At 40.6% G+C, this 20,061-nt stretch overlaps 3 protein-coding genes across 4 annotated transcripts in view; 2 read left to right on the top strand and 1 right to left on the bottom strand.

Moving 5' to 3' along the window:
- The window catches only part of hip1 (huntingtin interacting protein 1), a 56,304-nt gene extending 53,634 nt beyond the window's left edge, over positions 1 to 2,670 (bottom strand). Inside the window, exon 1 of the mRNA XM_061248104.1 lies at positions 2,344 to 2,670. Within this exon, the coding sequence (XP_061104088.1) occupies positions 2,344 to 2,460 (117 nt within the window). The 5' untranslated portion in view covers positions 2,461 to 2,670. The remainder of the gene's footprint in view (positions 1 to 2,343) is intronic.
- A 2,169-nt stretch (positions 2,671 to 4,839) lies between these two features.
- On the top strand, positions 4,840 to 10,451 carry tbl2 (transducin beta like 2). The gene is made up of 7 exons (XM_061249325.1): positions 4,840 to 5,322; positions 6,063 to 6,181; positions 6,583 to 6,767; positions 7,271 to 7,422; positions 7,649 to 7,775; positions 8,362 to 8,514; positions 9,876 to 10,451. The coding sequence occupies exons 1-7, from the start codon at positions 5,196 to 5,198 to the stop codon at positions 10,333 to 10,335; spliced, it is 1,323 nt and encodes a 440-aa protein (XP_061105309.1). The 5' UTR covers positions 4,840 to 5,195; the 3' UTR covers positions 10,336 to 10,451.
- A 997-nt stretch (positions 10,452 to 11,448) lies between these two features.
- On the top strand, positions 11,449 to 19,804 carry bcl7ba (BAF chromatin remodeling complex subunit BCL7B a). Of its 2 annotated transcripts, XM_061248438.1 has the most exons (7): positions 11,449 to 11,599; positions 12,608 to 12,683; positions 14,673 to 14,775; positions 15,290 to 15,454; positions 16,018 to 16,097; positions 16,637 to 16,693; positions 17,266 to 19,804. In XM_061248438.1, exons 1-7 carry the CDS (start codon positions 11,508 to 11,510, stop codon positions 17,350 to 17,352), a joined length of 660 nt encoding a protein of 219 aa, XP_061104422.1. In that variant the 5' UTR covers positions 11,449 to 11,507; the 3' UTR covers positions 17,353 to 19,804. The 2 variants fall into 2 exon arrangements, with proteins under 2 accessions (XP_061104422.1, XP_061104423.1); XM_061248439.1 differs by lacking the exon at positions 16,637 to 16,693.
- Positions 19,805 to 20,061: the final 257 nt, after the last annotated feature.

A 20,061-nucleotide genomic window follows, 5' to 3' on the forward strand; every position in this document is an offset into this window, starting at 1 on the left:
GCGGAGATCAATTCAAACTACGCCAGTAGCCTGGAAACCATCGTGCTGCCAGTCTTCCTCAGTTCGGTTCATGTGTCAAAGATAAGAGTTCAAAGGGGATCGGCCATGACCTTGAACCCACCCATAGGTATGTTATTTCTTATTCCTAAACTTCGACCGCCCAATCAGAACTTCAGAAATATCCCGAACCTGCAGCATCCTTAAGAGGAATTTGGGGGGGAACAGACGTGCCTGTTCCCAATTCTACCTGTTCTAATTTGCAGCGCGCCCATGAACGCCAAAATGGAGGCGGACCAAACCGAAGGGGGTTATTAACAAAGTGCGGAGTCAGCACCTGTTCTTTGGGCTATGACCAGGTGTAGGGAGCGGGATGAGTCATACACTTAAGTTACCGTAGCAGTTTTCACGAGCAGCGAACCTGCACAGGAATTTTGCGGCAGAATGCCCATGAACATGACCAGCGTTACAATGTCCTCCCCACGACAGCCAGAACTGTCACCCCCTGCCCTGCCACTGCACTAGAGACAGTAAAATTGATTTCTAGCTCAAGATAACCTTATACTACTAAAATACCTTACAACATCATACTACCCACTTATGCAGCAGGACAGTACATTTACTGATGTAACTGTGGTTTAGCACTCTGGTCAAGGTTATGGCAGTGTATTACATGGTTAGTGAGCAGAGTTTCTAACAACTAAGAGGTTATAACAACTGTCACTTGTAATTTAGGAAACTTGAAAGTTGAGAAGTGTATATACTCTTCCGAACTCTAAACATGCCAATAAAGCCATCATAGCACCTTCAAATGCATCTACCTTAGAACTTTAAGCTAATATGCAAGTAATTATTAGAAGATAAATAATGACACCTTGGTAGGTACTAATGCTAATCTGTCCATTTATCTACAATTGGGCCCACATTAAATTAACTTCAAAATTACAGTCTGTGTCTGATCTTGCACAATGAGAATGCGGAATCAGGCTACAATGAGTAATCTCACACCAAGTCCTTTATAGGTGTGAAAGCAAAACTGTGGTTAAATTCTTCATAACCTAGGCTACATTCTGCCCAGTGTTAACTCAAAGACACCGATGAATCACAATAATGGAAAATGATAATCAGCACAACTGGCGCGATCTGTCATATCAGAACAACAACATTAAAGGTGAACCTTCCTATATAATTTTCATCAGCCACAGGGAACCCCTGAACTGCGAAACGACAAAACTACCTGGCTCAACAGAACATACAGAGCTACTGCTTCTGACGGACAGAAACGGAGATGACTTGTTATACCATAAACGGAACACCTACGCACGCCAAGGGGATAGACATGTGATAGTTCCCGTTTTTCACCAACATTATATTGAATGGGAATTAAAACAAGGGATCACAATTATCTACGCTAGATCAAGGGCTACGAGAACACCGTGCGTCGGAATTAACAACTAGAGCCTTACAGGAAACAGGACGTGCAAATCTGACACTTCAGCTTCGAGTACAAATGCAAAAATCCTGGAGAGGTATCACAGTCTGAACTTGACGTTTTCGCAGGGGTTTGTGACAGAGGACGCTAGCCTAAAGTACCTAGGCAAATAACATAGCTGCTTGTAGATACCAATAACAATTTAGCAATGCAACTTTGTATGACAGGTTTATGGGGTTTTGACTAGAGACAGCTTATGGGTTATGTCATCAATAGGAGAATGTATTAAGTATAGGGAACGAAGCATTTAATTCAGGACACCAAACCCTATCTAAGGAAGTAAAATAACATTTTCTAGACGATCTCGAGAAGCAAAGATCACATTCCCTCAACGTGAAAACTGTAAAAGGCCAACGTTAAATATCCACCTCAGATTCTCGACACTGAAAACGCTGAATCATTTGCTCTTAAAGTTCCCTCTTTTAAATGGGTATTTCTTTCGAACATTTTGGGCTAATGTAACGGTTTTTTCCCCAAAAAAAGTGGTCCAGTGTTGCGTTTGGAGAAACGTACATGCGCACATGATGTGGGGCTAGCTTGCATACCGTTGCACGCATGCATCGCTGTTATCTCGCAAGAAGTGGAGGCAGTGTGATAACATCGAGCCATAACAAACCCCGTTACGTTAGGGGAAAAGGGAAGAAAAAATATAATCGACGCCATTGCGACTTATAAAGCAAGCTACTTTATTTGGTAGGCTGACACAAGAATATAAAAAAAGAAAAACAGCAAGTCTTTCGCAAACTGCATTTCTTTGCTCATAGACCACCTCCTATAAACCCCAGTGCCCCTTTTCCACCACGTTACAACTTTTCCCCTTTTAGTAATTATTTCGGACAAACTCCACGACATACCTGGTTACGCTCGAAGTTTTCCTTCTCAACCTCCAAACTGTTGGCACCAGTCCGACGGATCAATCCTTTGGGAATGGGGTTCGGGACCTGCTGTATGGAGCTCTTTACTCGATCCATTGTTAGCTATTGTAGCTAGCTAGCTATCTTAAAAAAGCAACGTCACACTCATTAAATAAACAAGGGGATGCCCACCCTGCTATAAAGATGAGAATATGTACCCTTTTTATAACGCGACAACAAAATGATAAAAAACAAAATCCAACTTATTAACGGATTTGTATTTCTGTCCACCGCCCTAGGACTCCGTCCTGTTAGCGACAGATCCACAATCCCGATATGGCAGATGCCAGACTCCTCCTTCCCACGCTGTTTACGACTGGCTCTAACTTTAGAAATACCCGCCCATCAATATTATGTCGCGGTTTCTGTTTGGCTGCTATGAAACCAATGCAATTTTACCAACCTTCTAGTTTTGGATATTTCTTTGCTCCTCCACTGCCCGCCTCTCTTTTCGCGCAAATCGGAATTGGCCAATTTGTCGAAATTCACAATAATGGAATACCTTCGTTTTTTGTTTTTTTTTAGCTCTGTTCCCTACACATTCCTGGTGACGGCCGTTACATTTTAAATTAAAGCCATGTAGACTGTACACCATATAGCGTATCTGTGGCATACACAAGGCCTTATATTTTGTCTTGTTGCACAATATAGTATCTACCGGAAAACTATCCAATTACTGCGCCCAAATGTTGCTCATACGCTACAAATTAGATCCTCTATTCAAAATAATGCCATTGTTGAGTTAAATTCTGTTCAGTGAATCTTACATTTTCATCGACTGAGAAAAATTATTTCGGTGAATAGACTATAGAGTTAAAATGAATTTCAATCAGTTCTTATTTTTGACATACCACTCTCACTCGCTAATAGCTTTGAGTATAAGATCTTATATTCGGTTAACATTGTTTTAAGGTTGGTGGAGAAAATACAATATTTATGAGAACATCAAACTTATAGGTTGCCAGATCGCCAGCCAATTATTTAACTGTAAAAATGGGACATCAAAAGCTATAAAGGTAAAGTTTTTGTCTATATCTGCATTATATACAAGCCTAGCTGACTCGCCTCCTTCTGCAATCCATTCAAGTTCAAGGTACAAGGATAAGCAGAAATCGATCGAAGCGCAGGCCCATGTGCAAACTACCAACAACCTATTGCACTGGATGATCAAAAACAAGTGTGAGAAAAAATAAGGACTAGGCTATGATGTGCACATACTTGCCTAGATAGTACTGCATGCAGGTAGGCCATTTTATTTAGCTATGGAATTACATTGCACAATTACCACCGTAATTTTTGCGACATAACCGCTCATAACACGTGCATGGTAAGCCTACTATATAACAGATACTGATTTTTTCAATGTCATTTTTATTTACGCAAAATATGCATATGACACATTTTTATTTTGGTCAGTACGCAATTTAGATAATCTACACTACGTTATCTACATATTAGATTCCAGAGTCTTTGAACTAATGTTAGCTGAGTGGGAAAACGTTGCATGGTTTCAATGCCCAGACGATCTCCTCGCAAGTTTGGCGAATGACGCGCAATACAGAGCATGGGACCGTGAAGGATTAAGGCGTAGGCTGCACTAGATGGCGCCACGCACCGTTTGTTGAAATATAGCCTGGCGATAAATCCGCCGAAGAATTCAACCTATTGCGTCACCTAGGAATTGAGAACAGAATGCCACAGCAAAGATTTGGCGGCATAATCTCATTTTATATAATTTTAGAAGACTGTTCTCCATATTAAAATGAGAAATATATGCATACGTTTTGTTATCAAAAGGGTCACATATCCTCAGATTATTTCACAGACAAAATAGAGTATACTTTTTTTCTTCAAGTAAAGTAAAAGTACATGGTGGTATTTTTACATAACTTAACACACGTGATTTCTGTGATTGCTCATATGATATTTATGGCAAAAGTTGGTATCTTGTATATTGTTGGAATTTGTCCTACTTGATATTTGCTTATACACACAGTTTTATCACAGTTTTGAATGTAACGCCAATAATTTAACTGTTTAAAATGTCACGGGTCTATGTCAGGGCTGTCAAACTATTTAAAAATGTTTAGTGGTGCTATAACCTATGCATTGGATAATATTAAAAGTAACGATTTGATATAGTTAAATAAAAACCAGGGGAAAACATAAAACGAGGAGCCTATCATTTCCAGATAGCATTTGGAAGTGGCGCAAACATAGACTACAGTGCCCTCCAAGAGTATGGGAAGAGTACAGTGAAATTACTTATTTTTGCTAGGCTGTATACTCAAGGCATTTGGACAATCATCTTTTATTTCAACGTATTTACATGTGCATACATAATACCATTTCACAAGTCCTCCCTTTTTTGCAGTGCAGGCAAAAGTTACCGCTGTACAAAACAGTTTACGGCATGCTGCAAAGTGCAAACCACAACGTATCGATTTACGTTATAGAAACGCAAAGCGGACTCTGCTAACAGTTAGCTAACTAACTTGCTAACCAAAAGGTAGCTAGAACTATTTAGGTCGGTGGATCAGAGTAATTTAAATTGTGTTGCTCAATCAAAAAGTTGTTTCGCATAAGAAACACATCACACGTAAACAGTGATCCACTTGCAGCTCAAATAGGCTTACGTGTACATAAAAAGAAATTAGCGTGTTGGCTACCACTTGCTGTGAGAATCAAGTAATACAACTCTGTGCCAGCTAGCTAGCTAGCTTGCTGTACAAGTGGCTAAGCTTATCGCGCTCCTTCTGAAATTAGGGTAACGTGGCAGAAGTTCGCTAAAGATGGAGTTTGCAGCTCTGATCGCAATTTCATTATTGATAGGAGCCTTGATTCTGCTCGTTGCCGTCGCAGTGGGCAAACCGAAAGGAGAAACAAGTCAGAAAATTGAACAGAAAGAAGACACTGCTGGTAAGAATAAATCTTAACGCTCGGTACAGTATTCCAAAAAATATTTTTGGGAAATTAGTAACTTGAGCAGTTGCATAATTGTGTTACCGGCTATTTCGTTATTGCTATTCAGTCATTTGTTTAGCTAGCAATTTGTGTATCCTAGCCAGAGCAGCAGTTTGCACAAGCTCTATTTTAATTGGAATAAGCTAGCAACCACTTTAGTACCTTGGTCTAGATGGCTTTCTGCACTATGAAGCTAATGGTAGATAGTAGCAAGCCAACCTCAGAATGTGGCTGACGTACATGTCGTTGCGCACATTCAGTGTCGTTGAACACATGTCAGTGTGCACTGGTGAATTAATTCACATTCGGCATCAGAATTGACGGCTGCAAATTGAATCGGCACACTCGTGGCATTTTTTATCCTGTGTTCTAGCAATCTACCTACCAAATATGTCAATTCGTATATTGTCTACTTGCTAAAATATGGAGGTAACTAGAAAAACACAGACCCCACTTTAAACTAAACAGAATGATTAGGTTTTCATTTAACAGACAATGTTTACTGTTTAAATATTTTCACATTAATATAGAACAAACCGTAGGACAACCTAGGCTAAAACAAACAAAGTGACAGCCAAATATATCTTAGGAGAACTGGAATATGATGAATCGGAGGATAAAGGATCAGGCAGTTAGTGCGCAAACTGTTCAAATTGAACCAAACATGTGAATTTGTCCCCAATTTCTGCCTGCAGTAGAACAGAATGGAGACAAGGCAGCACCTTCAAAGAAACAGAAGCAGCAACAGCGTCCTCGCAAAGAGAAGACACAGCAACACACGTTCACCCATCCACTCCTTGCATCATCCCTAAAGGTAAGAAAGACATGTCATTAAACTGATTGGCTGTTTTATCTGCTACCAAAAGTGTCACGGACACAGATTAAGCTTAGTTCTGGACTAAATTGGCTTTTGTATGGAGACTCAATTCAAAATAGACTTTACTCAAGGACTAGGCTTAATCCGTGCCTGTAGAACTGGTCCAAAAATAACTGCACATTGATTTTGCTGTGCCGTCTTTGTTAAACGCATCTACAATCTAAATTATGTTGTGGTGAAGGTGTTGAATGATCTTTGGACTTAGCAGGTCAATAATACGCAGTTATGGAAGGAATACTATCACAGTTCGGTTCAACAAGCAGATAAAGATTATAAAGTCCTGCTGGATCAGTCTTGGTTTTCTAAGACTGCTCTCTGTGATTGACATTCCCATCTAGAGTCACAGCGGCAATGTGACTTGCCTGGACTTCAGCAGCAATGGGAAGTATCTGGCATCCTGTGCGGATGACCGCACGGTCCGGATCTGGAGCACCAAGGACTTCTTGGAGCGTGACCACCGTTGCCTGCGTGCCAATGTGGAGCTGGACCATGCCACGTTTGTCCGCTTCAGTCCCGACTCACGGTACTGCTGTTAAACCCCAAATCTGTATCACATCTGGTGTTCTAATTCCTTGCAGGTGCAAGGAGGCTTTTCTCACTCAACTTTATTTCTGACCAGATACTTAGACTTCATTTCACATAAAATGTTTTACAGCACGGCCGGCTCCATGAACAATAATCATTGTGTTTTTACACTGAGCCAATAACATTCTTTATTGTCATTTATAAGAAAGAAAACTCCTATTCTGCGTGGTTGGGAGTTAAGGAAATCTGTTTTGTGACAATGCCCTTTGTTAGAAACACTATAAAATAAAGAAATTAATTCTGTTCAATAAAATTTCATCTTATGGTGTAAATCGACATGTGGACCATGCATATCTCATAAAAGGTTTGTAGGAAAGTTAAATGTCACCAATTATCTAGTACAAGATATCCAGTGTTTTGTGGTCCTAAATGTGTGTTTTGCAAAAGTTAACACCCTTCAGGTCTGCATACGTATCTTTGAAAATACTATCTGTGCTGTAGAGCCTTCATCACCTGGCTGGCCAATGCAGAGACCATTCGAGTGTTCAAGATGACCAAGAAAGAGGACGGTTCCTTCAGCTTCAAAGCTGCACCTGAAGACTTCCCAGTGAGGCATAAAGGAATTGTCATCAACATTGGCATTGCAGAAACGGGTAGGCAGACTCACGGGCCATATGACTTAAGGTCACATGTCTTAGATGTCGCTCATTGTTTTAGTCACTTTATTACAAATGCAGCAAAAATGTCATTGAAAAAATTGTTGACAGCCATTTTTTTTTCTTTTCTTGACAGTTAACGTTAGGCATGACATTATATCTGGTCAGAAATCGCAATTGAAAGTTGAGCAAGAAGGGTCACTCTTTCCATGATGTATCATAGGCAAGTTCATCATGACTGCGTCCAGTGACACCACCATTCTGATCTGGGACCTGAAGGGGGAGGTGCTAGCTTCCATAACTACCAATCAGATGACCAACTCCTATGCAGCCATCTCTCCTTGCGGAAGGTCAGTTCTTTCCCCCTGCCTGACTAGTACTTCACAGAAATGCCAGTGCGTGGGTTCACGGGTCTAGTTCTAGTGCATGGATGAGCCCCAGGATCTGCTTCAAAAGCTGGCCTGTTGCAGTGCGGCCTGTGGCCTGTTGCCCCACAGGGTAGTGCACGATCGGTGCTAGTCTTGCCCACGGCAGGGTGGGTTTCGGTTGGCCAGGATCTCATTGTGCATTTCAGCAACTCACTATGAACTAGCGACCCCTGCTGTTCATTTGATGCACAGCATCCATCTGTGGAGCTGCAGATTAACTTCAATGATGAGAAGCAGCAGAAGTGATGTCACTTGCTTTGTAGATTAGCCTTGTCTTGAGTCAGTAGTTTCAGCACTGACGGTGATTATTCTGATTCTTAGGTGAAGGCGGGGGGGGGGGGGGTGAATGTCTATACTAGTATAAAAAATAACCTTTTGTGTCTAAGGTCAGTCCCATGTTGTGTGTGGAGTGTGTCACCTGAGGACCTTTTTTCTGGTCTACACTAGTACATTTAAAAGTCAGTAATAATTGGTAGCTGTCCATAACGTGCGTGTGTTTTTTGATCAGGTTTGTAGCCTCCTGCGGCTTCACTCCAGATGTGAAGGTGTGGGAGGTGTGCTTCGGAAAGAGCGGCGAGTTCAAGGAGGTGGCGCGTGCCTTCGACCTCAAAGGCCATTCGGCCGGCGTCCACTCGTTCTCCTTCTCCAACGACTCCCGCAGGTAAGATGCACTCAGCGTGGCGGTGTTTCATTTCTGAGCGCATTGGCCTGCAAGATTACATTCTAATTTGTCCATGTGTGCAGTGAACAGATTGTGCAGTGACCTCCCTCCTGTGGCTAAATGGAGATGTTCCTGCAGTAATGTGTAGTGATAGAGATTACTTATCCGCAAAAGATACAGCAACAGGTTATTGTTCAGCTTTAAAAAAAAAGAAGGGGACAGAATTAATATTGACGAAAAACAAACTTTAATTTTTTTTATTTTAATATGGCAGTAGACTGAGAAAAAAACTGAGAAAATATTATCATATCATTTTATTTCTATTTCTATTATAAAATCACTGTGAAAGTAGCAAAATGCACAGTCCCCAAATATTTACACACAATCTGTATGAAGAAAATGTCCATTTTGTTTGTTTCAGTACAGCCCACCGAGCACTAGGCACAGACTGCATTCAGTTAGCTGGAGCTAGACAATCAGAACAGAGGTTCATTGATGTCAATGAGCCTTAAAGACACAGTCAATAAAACAGGCTGTTCTTGGTAAAGCTCATGAGAGGCACTGGAGAATGGACATCTAAAACTGAATAGAGATCATTTTTGGAATATAAAACCACACAAATGCCTTCTTATGGACATCAGGACCTAAAATATAACGCTGGAAAATACAGAATATGGGACCTTTAAGGCACCACACTGTGGTGAATGATGAGCTGCACGCTCTCAGGGATCTGTATTTCACCGTCCAGCAAACCCCCACTGCTCAATCAGGTGCCTGTGGACTGTGTGTTAAGGCCCGATTCCACTAGCTTAGCTGTAGTCTGCAGTGTGAAGAGAAGCAGCCGGGGACACCTTGGGTTTTGGAGGAGAACTGCGGATATCTGCCCTCTCCTGAACCAGCAGAGGGGTTTGTGCATGAATGCCGACACTTAACCATTCCAAATTAGGGTGGGAATTGGACATACTCATTAAATTACATTACATTAATGGCATTTGGCAGACGCTCTTATCCAGAGCAACGTACAGTTGATTAGACTAAGCAGGAGACAATCCACCCCTGGAGCAATGCAGGGTTAAGGGCCTTGCTCAAGGGCTCAACGGCAGTGCAGATCTTATTGTGGCTACACCGGGATTGAACCAGCGACCTTGCGGTTCCCAGGCATGCACCTTAACCACAACCGCTACAGGCCGGCATGCAATTGGACATACTCAGCCCTAGTAAAAAAAAAAAAAAAATTCTGTTTACTTAAATTGCCACTACTTGGTAAGAAGTAACAAACAAGGTAGAAAATGTATGTGTAGCTGTACCACGCGGGTTGAACTGTCGGCCCCTTGTGTTAAACTCCTCCTGTGACTCCTCAGAATGGTGACCGTGTCCAAAGACGGGACGTGGAAGCTGTGGGACACGGACGTGGAGTACAAGAAGCAGCAGGACCCGTACCTGCTGCGCACGGCGCCCTGCCAGGCGTCGGAGGGCAGCCGCATCGCCCTGTCGCCGGACGCCCGGGTGGCAGCCATTTCCAACGGCTGCGGGGTGGCCATGTATAGCACGGCCACCGGGGCCCTGGAGGAGGACTTCCCCGCCGTGCACAGCGAGGAGATCACGGACCTGCGCTTCGACGTCAACAGCCGCTTCCTGGTGTGCAGCGGGGACCGCGCCATCCGCGTCTTCCACAACACGCCCGGGTACCGCGCCGCCATCCAGGACATGCAGGCCATGCTAAAGAAGGCCACCAACGAGGGCATGCGCCAGAGATTAGAGGCCCAGATCCAGGAGGCCCAGAGTGCATTGGACAATGTCTGCGCCACGTCGAAAAACTGAGTCTGTGTGCTCGCTGCCTGCACTCAAGGGACTTGAGCTTTCAGCCTCTGTTTGAAATAAATGGTATATGGTTGCTGGTTTTAAAAAAATAAATAAATCCAAATGTGTTTATAATAGTTTTGCATTGATTTGTTTCTTTTAAAAACGTATTTCGCTGCCTTCATCTCCCATTAATGCAGCCGATGTCCAAATTTCATGTCACATTTCAGCATATTTTCTCTTGAATTTCCTTGATGTTCCCACTATATCAAAGGTTCTAACCTAGACTGTTGATGTTTATCCGGGTTGCTACCAAATTGACACCTTAGCTGTAACATGCTGTCTTCAGCCTACACTTTGTGGACATTTGAATAGAGCGTGGTAACTATGATACAATGCATATTTCTGATGTACCTCTAATTAACTGGAAAATACAAGCTGTTTTACATTTTAGCATACACGATTACACAGAAATAATATAAATGTGTGAAGGTCAGATCAGCAGCATTCATAATATATCTTATTTTACGGGCTAAGTGATATGTGTGCCGTAATTATAAAGAACCATGAGTATTTGTTCTGATCTAAAATGGATGACTTGCATGTGTAGAGCAGATGCAAGAAGAGCTCAATATTCCCTGCTTGCTCATGGGCATCTGTTCGGGAATAGCTACTGTGCAGAGCAGACCAGCTAAACTGATCATTGCGTTGCATTTTCTGGCTGGAGTGATTGTGGTATCCAACGCATAAATTGCTGCATTTATAAGAAATGGGTGCAGAGATGTGCACAGTCCAAGTGTTACCCTGATGCCATGGGGCGTTGTAACAAGTAAGCAAAGATGACTAGACATAATTTTATTACAAATTATTTGTCCAGTGGAGCAAGCTTCATTCTCGATGCGTTAAATTATAATTGCGAACGTATCCGAATGTATATATGGTTTCGAATGACATGACAACACGACACGTTACATAACACAGTTAAAACAGATCTATATAATGACGTACATTATGAAATTTTAATTGGTAATTTGACAAGATGTAACCACGTGGAAAGATGGGGAGGGCGTTTTGTCAGAGGGACAAGTGAGTGGGTGGTGTACTCTCGCGAGGTTAAGAAACCGGATAGCGAGACCGATTCGGTCGGAGTGGCTGGAGGGGCAAAATAAAACTAATAGCTACCAATCTAAAAAATGTCTGGACGCTCAGTTCGAGCCGAGACCCGGAGCCGCGCTAAAGATGACATGAAGAAAGTGATGGCGGCCATTGAAAGGGTCCGTAGATGGTAAGTGAAAATAACCATTTGGATTTTCATTGTGTGAGAGAAAGATCTTTAAACATTCCCGAAACAGAAACTTCGGCGACAAGGAGGAGGTGCGGTTTCGGGGACTGAATGACAGCTGAGTGACAGAGAGCATAGCCAATGCTGCTAAGCGTAAAAGCGTCTCCGTAGAGACAAGTAGCTTATGGACGGGAGGCGGGACCGAAGGGGGAATTTTGAAAGGCTGATTGTGTGGATGACGCAAAGCAAGGGTGTGAGCAACTGATTTGACAGACAGCTATATGTGTTGAATTTATCACAGGAGATTAGCGCAGGCTCTGTCAAGAAAAGGAAACATTTCGGTTACGTGGCCTTGCAGCGATTAAGTACCTAAAATGCATTACCTTTTGCATTTAGAAATAATAAACAAAACTGCATTTGTGAATTCCCCAGGGAATCTAAGTTTAAGTTTCAGTGTCAATGACGAGAGGCCAAGGCAGCCGGCTAGCTTGCTAGCTAGCTAGCTACAGTGGTTACCCAGGTAGCTAGCACAGTCTAGCTTCATAGTTCTACTTAGCCCAAGGGCATAGCAAGGGCTGAGATGTAACGATAAGGAAATTTGATAATTTATTCCGGACTGGCGTGCTCCCATTAATCCTTACAGGCATACATATTGTTTGTTATAACTCACCTACCTACCTGTCTTGATTTTATCCTAAGAACACACAGGAGTTGCCTATCTGGACTCATGACATCTTTGATTAAATACTCTGTTATTATTGCTGTACGTAGCATGTAGAAAATAACTGGAATTATTTAAGCTTACTAAAATAACTGAGTAAAATTTTGAGCATAGTTGTTATTGTTAACATATTGTAATTGATTTTCAAATAATTATGAGCTGCTATATTATTATACAGTGGTTATGCCTGTTTGCTTTTGCATGGGTCAGTTATGACACAAATGGAAGGAAGCAGATGTCTCCAGTTGGATAAATAATAATTAACGTTGCTTTAAAAAAACTTTTACCAGGGAGAAGAAATGGGTGACTGTTGGGGATACCTCTTTGCGGATATTTAAATGGGTACCTGTGGTGGACACCAAGGAGGTATGACTCATCAAAGACTTTTTGTAAAAGATTTTCAGGACTAATACAATAACTATATACACTCAGTCGCCTGTTGTACATATAATATCTCAGTCTCAGAGATGGTGTAATCATAGTTATTAACAGTTCAACATTTTTTGCTGTGAATTTATAGCTCGGTTTTAGTGGGTACTCAGACATTAATCTATAGGTACGGCACCCTCTCTGATGTTTGACAAAGACCCATCTGTACTCAACGATTTTTGTACACATTGTCAGACTTGAATCAATGGCATTTTTATACAATTTGGGTTTACCATGTAGAAATTACAGCAGTGTTCATACATAGCCCCCATTTCAGTGCACCATAATGTTTGGGACACAGCAATGTTATGTAAATGAAGTAGCCATGTTTTGTATTCAGTTGCATATCTTTGGCATGCAATGATTGCTTGAAGTCTGTGATTCATGGACATCACCATTTGCTGGTTGTCTTTTCTGGTGATGCTCTGCCAGGCCCGTATTGCAGCCATTTTTAGCTCATGCTTGGTTCAGGGGCTAGGCCCTTCAGCATAGGAAAAGCATGCTCAGTTGGGTTCAGATTGGTTGTTTCACTTGGCCACTCAAGAATTGACCAATTTTTAGCTTTGAAAAACTCCTTTGTTGCTTTAGCAGAAATTTTGGGATGTTTGTCTTGCTGTACAATGAACCGTTGGCCGAGTTTTCAGGCATTCGCTTGAACTTGAGCAGATAGGATGTGTCCATAAACTTCAGAATTCATTTTGCTATTACCTTCAGCAGTTATATTATCAATGAAGAGTGCTAGTACCTTCGGCAGCCATACAAGCCCAGGCCATAACACCCCCACAAATGTGTTTCACAGATAAGGTGGTATGCTTTGGATCTTGGGAAGTTCTTCAGTTCTCTTCTCCATACTTTGCTCTTGCCATCACTGATATAAGTTCATCTTCTGTAACCTGGCCATCCTGTTTTTGCAGCTAACCAGTGGTTTGCATCTTGCAGTGTAGCCTCTGTATTTCGGTCTTCCTTGGCCTACCTTTGCGATTAGTAACCTCACCAGTGCTCTCTTTCTTCTCAACTATGTTCCAAACATAGTTGATTTTGTTGGAGGTTTGGCTTGTGTCTCTAAGAGTTTTTTTCTTGTTTCTCATAATGGCTTCTTTTCAGTGGCACAACTTTGGTTTTCATGTTGATAAACAGCAATAATAGTTTCCAAAGGTGACTGAAAGATTAGGTGCTGAGAGCTCTCTTATACCTGCAATTAATGGAGGCAATTAAACACACCTGAGCCATTACAAACACCTGTGAAGCCATGTGTTCAAAACATTATGGTGCCCTGAAATGGGAGGGCTATTTATAAACACCACTGTAATGTCTACATGGTGAAACCCAAATGTTTAAAAATAGGCTTTTATAAAATTGTGGCAAATCAAGACATAATGGGTATTTGTCCCAACATTATGGAGGGCGTTGTACAATTCACCTGTATTATTTGACCATATTGCTAATGTTTTGTTTTGTTTGTTTTTTTGGGGTTTTTTTTTTTTACCATGCATGACTTTTTAAAGTAATTGTACTTGAAGGTCCCAAATTGTACACATTTCCAGTGTTTTATTTTAGGTTCTGATATCCATAAGAAGATGTTTGTGTGATTTTAAGTATCTATATCCAGTTTTACATGTCAATTCTCCCGTGCTTCTTATGAGCTTTTGATATCAATGAACTCTGTTCTGATTGGCTGGCTAGCTCCAACAAACTGAACCAATTGTTTAAATGCACATTGTGTGGATTTATTTGGGGACTGTGCGTTTTGATACTTTAACAGTATTTCTATAGCACCTTCAACTCCTTTATAATCCACATAGCAAGGGACATTTCATTTTCTACAATATGAGACCTTTAAGTAAGAGTTCACTCCTATAAAGAGGAAGTAAAAATACGGTCACTATAGTGACCAACAGTACACTTCTCTGTATTACTGTCCTACAGAAAGAGAAGAACAAGGTAGGTGCTGGATCGGCAAGAGAGAGGAAAGGTTTTTCTACAGACGCAGCCTCAGAAGATGCCCGCTCAGTTCTCCTTGACTTCCAGGGTGAGCCAGCATGTTGATAGTCTAAGAGCACTTAGGAATACATGAATATATAATGATACGATTTGGCCATTCGACCACCTAAGCTCATCATTTATCTACAATCCACAATGAGCAGTATCTAGCACTGCATAAAGTCTGGGCTCGACAGAAGTTGAAAATCCAGGTTCAGAATGTAAATGTCCTCCTATGTATTTTGTTCCAATCTCCTGGGTTTGCTAATTAGCACAATTCTTCAGCCTAGAGGTAGAACAAATTGGTGAAATCAGCTGGCTGAGATCATGGGTGGAAGAAAAACAGGGCAGGACTTTTACTTTCTGGGCTTTTGACCCCTGGGCTTTCCACCTCTGGGACTTGAACACCCCTATAGTCTGGCCTGTGTCTGCGACTCCCAGGACCCAGGACTCACAAGGATAGTGTCCCAGTGCTGCACATATTACTTCTTTTTTTTTGTGGTATGTTCTGTGCGCCTCCCTCCACACCCCCAGCGTCACTTAAGGCCTTGTCTTGTGTGCAGATGAGAACAGCAACCAAAGTTCCCTGTCAGACATGTACCATCCGAAAGTGGATAGCAGCAGTAACTCCAGCCCGCAACCCAGCGAGCCGGTTAGCCCTGCCCACACCTGTGACTTCCGCACCGACGACTCCCAACCCCCTACGCTGGGCCAGGAGACTATGGAGGGTGAGAAACCAGTGGGGCACACACACACACACACACACACACACACACACTGTAGGCTCACCTGCATGGACTCCTGGTCTTTGGCAAGTACTCTGTTGTCAGATGGACCACACAAGTAGGGTCCATAGGAGGTCAAAAGGTAACCCTTCCTATTTCATTGTGATAGCAGGATGAAAAATACACTATTCAAACATCTTCTTGTTAGTATTCTGTCTTTAATGTATTTGAAGGTTGTTTTGTGGTCTAGTACTATAACAATGTAGTAATATTTGGTAATATTCAATATATACACCTGGAATGCATTTTTTTTTATCATTAAAAATGTGGAACAATTTCTTTGTGAATGGTGTGAAGCTTAAAAATGAAGAATTAAATATGGTCCATTATAATTTAATACTACACCTTGGCTTTCAATTCACCAGGTTGGGTTTTGTAACACAGAATTTAGTACACTGATATTTTTAATTGCCTTTTGAGACTTTTGTCTCACCTGCTTGCCATGACAAATGGTAGACAAATGGTATGGACGTGACTGGTTGGTGTGTGTTTTCACTTGTGTCCAGAGCCGACACTGCAGACATGTGAGGTCGCGGATGAGCCGCCAACACTGATCAAAGAGGACCTGCTGCCCCTCTCTGCCCAGGTGAAATACCCAGACTCCCTACAGGTCACATAATCTTTTGTGTCAAGTGTTCACTGTACCCCCTACACTACCTTTGATGACTATACCAGCTTACTTTGTTGTTATCTTCTGTATCCATTCCCCACCCATCCAAAACTGTTGGTTAGGACCGTAACGGTGGGCCAATATAGGGGATGGGAGAAAAGAAGTACTGCTTATTATACGCTTTTCATACAAACACATGGAACAATCAAATTAGACCTAATAGTGGTCATATTTATATCTGACATTCAAGGCCAGTAGTACTTTAATTCTCCCTATCTACCAATCAGTAGCATTCATTTATCTGTTATTCTATTGGATAGTAAAGAAAACCAGAAGTACAACTGGCCTTGTTGGCCAGACTCCTATATCTATACACTGCTACATTTACTAGGAGCGTATCTAAACCTGAATGCCCTCTTCAGAAATGCACAGATAATGTGTTGTATGCAGGTATTTTTCTTATTCTCGATGTTTACCAATGATAGACAGAATGTTTTCTCTTTTTTCATTTGCAGGTAAGTCATGGAATTCCCATGTTGCTACAGAAAAGAGCTTTTGATTTGCACAAAAATGTGAGCATTAACTGCAATCAAGCCATATTTTCCAATTGAAACCGGAAATGCATGCCTTGATTTATAACTGTATGTAGGTCCGTAGGCTATGGGGTATACATTAAGGCACACAACCAAAAAGAGAGCTAAGAGATCACTGGGAAAAGATAAATCACTGATCTGTCCTTGCGTATTTGATTGCTACCAAAAATGAAATTGACAGGGTTTAGCAACTGTAAAGTTAGTGTTTTGTTGTTTTTGAAAGCACAACAACTGCAATGACAATGTACTCTAGGCTGGAAAACTGTAACTCTTCTCTCATTTAGTCATCTATCCAAATACAGGCACAAATACACATAGTTTTTCTGACCGAGTCATCTCTGCACATCCTAGTATTTACATCCCTATGTCCTGTGCTAGTTACAGTGTACACACGGTTGTTTTGACATATGACGGGGAATGGATATTTGCCCATTAAGTTGGTTAAGGGGTCCGAAAGTTTGTGAGGCTCTGCTCTATATATTACTTAATTTGCGCAGCTGCAGTGTATAAAAGATACCATAGACTGAGGAGTAATGTCATTACATTTGCAGGAGGAAGATGAAAGTTCCGGAGCCCCACCACTGAAAAGAGTCTGCACTGAGCAGAACTCTATGCTGCAGGCAGCGTCTCTGAGCTAACCCACAATGCACCTGGGTCAGTCAAGCCAGCGAGTCAGAAAATGGCTGCAAAAGACACATCAAGGACCAGACGTGTTCAATGGAAGGAATGAGTGTGTATTTACCTGACACAACTAGCTTGTACCATCTCTTACAAATGTTGCATTTATTTAATTTTTCCTTTTTTTTTTTTTTTTTTTGCATAACTTTAAGATGCCGTCTCATCCAAGATATGGATGCTAAGCCAGAAACTTAAACCAAAAAGCCAGGAATAGTCACAGACGTCTGCTTTTGGCACTAGTGTGAACAAATAGCTTAAACTGAAGCTGTTGAGTTGAAATTTATTTTTAATTAATTGGGAACTATAGCTGTATTCAAAATATAATTTCAGAGTGTGCATAAATTCTTGTGTATACAGTATGATGCAACAAGGCTTTGATGTTACAGGCAGTTGTAACAAAATAATACAAAAAAGCCATGCTTGGTGTTGTATTGTTACCTTAATCTTGGTTCGGCCTTGAATTGAATTTTTATGTGGAGTCATTGTAAATGCATGTAGATTATTTACCATGAGTGTTGGTTGATGGGTATGTGATATTTAAAAGATTTTACATGATAATTACATAGATGTGAGGAGATTACCTTTTATGTGAACACACAGATTTTCAAAGATATTTGACTGTACAAAGTTAGTTTGTGGAAGTCTGTTTTTATTAAGGCACAAGACAAAGTTGAATTGGTTTAACATTACGGGATGCTGAAATTGCCAAACTACCTAGAGGTACCCATCATCCATATAATCATTAATATGAAGTGACTAAAAGGCATACAGAGTTATTCTCTGAAAGATCTGTATTCTGTTTTACTATCCTCATGTAGTACATGTGTATTTCCAGTTAGAACCTAAAATTTGTTTTCAAATTCTGACAAAATGCTTTTTTGTTTTCAAAATAATACCTGGGGAATGTGTGAATTCTAGCAAAAAAACATTGCTGGATATGCAGCCCTTGCAGATGTGTTTATCCAGCTATACTTGGTTTGTGTCATTCAGAGACCCAATCCAGGTGCCCTTTAATGAAAAATGTTAACCTTAATTATGCTACTTGATTAAGCATGTATTTAAAGCACATGCTTTGCCATATCAACATTACTGATAGTTAATGTCTGTAAATTCATTGTGTATATGAATGCATATTCCAAAGCATTTCCTCCCGTACTGAGTGTATATACTGTACATTTTTATTTTCACACCAGTCTGCATGTTCAGGCTCTCATAATAACACCAAAGCACTAGAATGGCTTTCTCGCAATGCAACATCTGTGTTTCATAATTTCCGTGAAATATTCATTTCATCCAGGTAGTGTGTACACTTCACTCAGAGATGTTATTTAATTCCGGGGTATTAATAGCACTTTTAATTTATTATCCAATTTGATATTTAAAAAAAACCAACTTGCTGTATTTCTTGTTCTGACAATCAGAATTTATTAAGTGAGGATTTAATAAGAGAATAGATTATAGTGTGTGAATAAATGTATCTTTTCAGAGTTTATGGAAGAATTGCTTCACATTTTGAAATGGGAGTAAACTGGTTGCTGAGATACTTATCTCATCTTATAAAAATGGAAAATTTGGCTCTTAGTTTTACCCAGTTTTGGGGCAGTCCATAAATAGCGACTCTAGTATTGACCAGGTAATATAATAGTTTTAATGTTTACTCTTTTGTGATGTAATCGTGTCAGTACAATCATTACCAACCACTCCTCAGGCCACATACAATGTACATGTTCTCTTGAGCTTAAAAATCTGCTAACAAGAAAACACAGCCATTGGTTGAGATATAACCACTAGAGACAATAATTTATAACAAAACTATTTGCTTGCTGAATACTGTGTAAAAGCACACAAAAACCTGACCATTTAGCCAAAAAAAATAGTTGATGTTGGAATCAATACAGGAAATTAGCAATTGTCATAAAAGAAGCAGCCATGAATGTATTATGATTTTTAATGTGAAACTTCTGGCATGCGCTTTGTTAAAATATGGCTTTATATGACATTGAAATGTGTACCACATGCAACAGTGATTTGAAATAATGTAGGATTGTACATTTCTGTATAGAGCTTTGACATATTTTACTGTTTCATTTACAATTACTTTTTCAATTTCACTCTTTCAATGTTTTTTTTTCTGTGTATGCTGCAGATTTCATCATATTCATGAAGCTGATATGCTAATGTTTAAACTTGTTGGTTGAAAGACTAAAGTAAAAGACTCCTCACAGCCATATTTTAAACAGTCTTATTACAGAATATGCTTTTTTGTCTACAAGTTCATTCTTTCATTTTAATTTTCAAGAAGGACTTTTGGACAAGAGTTTGTAAAGACTATTTTGTTGGATGCTGAAAAAAAGTATTTTATTGTAATAGAGAACAACAAAACATTTTATAAAAGAATGTGGGTTTGGATTATATTTGTGCCTGTGCTTTTGTCATGTTCTGTACGAATGCAGTGGCTACTCTCTCAATTGATTCATGACACATTTTTTTTTCAGTAAATGGAAATACATACAGGAAACAGTTAACTAAACTTTGTGGAAACATGTGTGTCTTGTGCTTTATATATTACCTGGCTACACAGAACACTAGATCTGACTGAACTTCTGCACGCGCAACCCTGCTGGAGCCACATTTCCTAGAACATTTTTGCAACTGTGACAGCGGCAATG

This window comes from Conger conger, chromosome 7 (genome assembly GCF_963514075.1).
Source record: "Conger conger chromosome 7, fConCon1.1, whole genome shotgun sequence".
Classification (NCBI taxonomy): domain Eukaryota; kingdom Metazoa; phylum Chordata; class Actinopteri; order Anguilliformes; family Congridae; genus Conger; species Conger conger.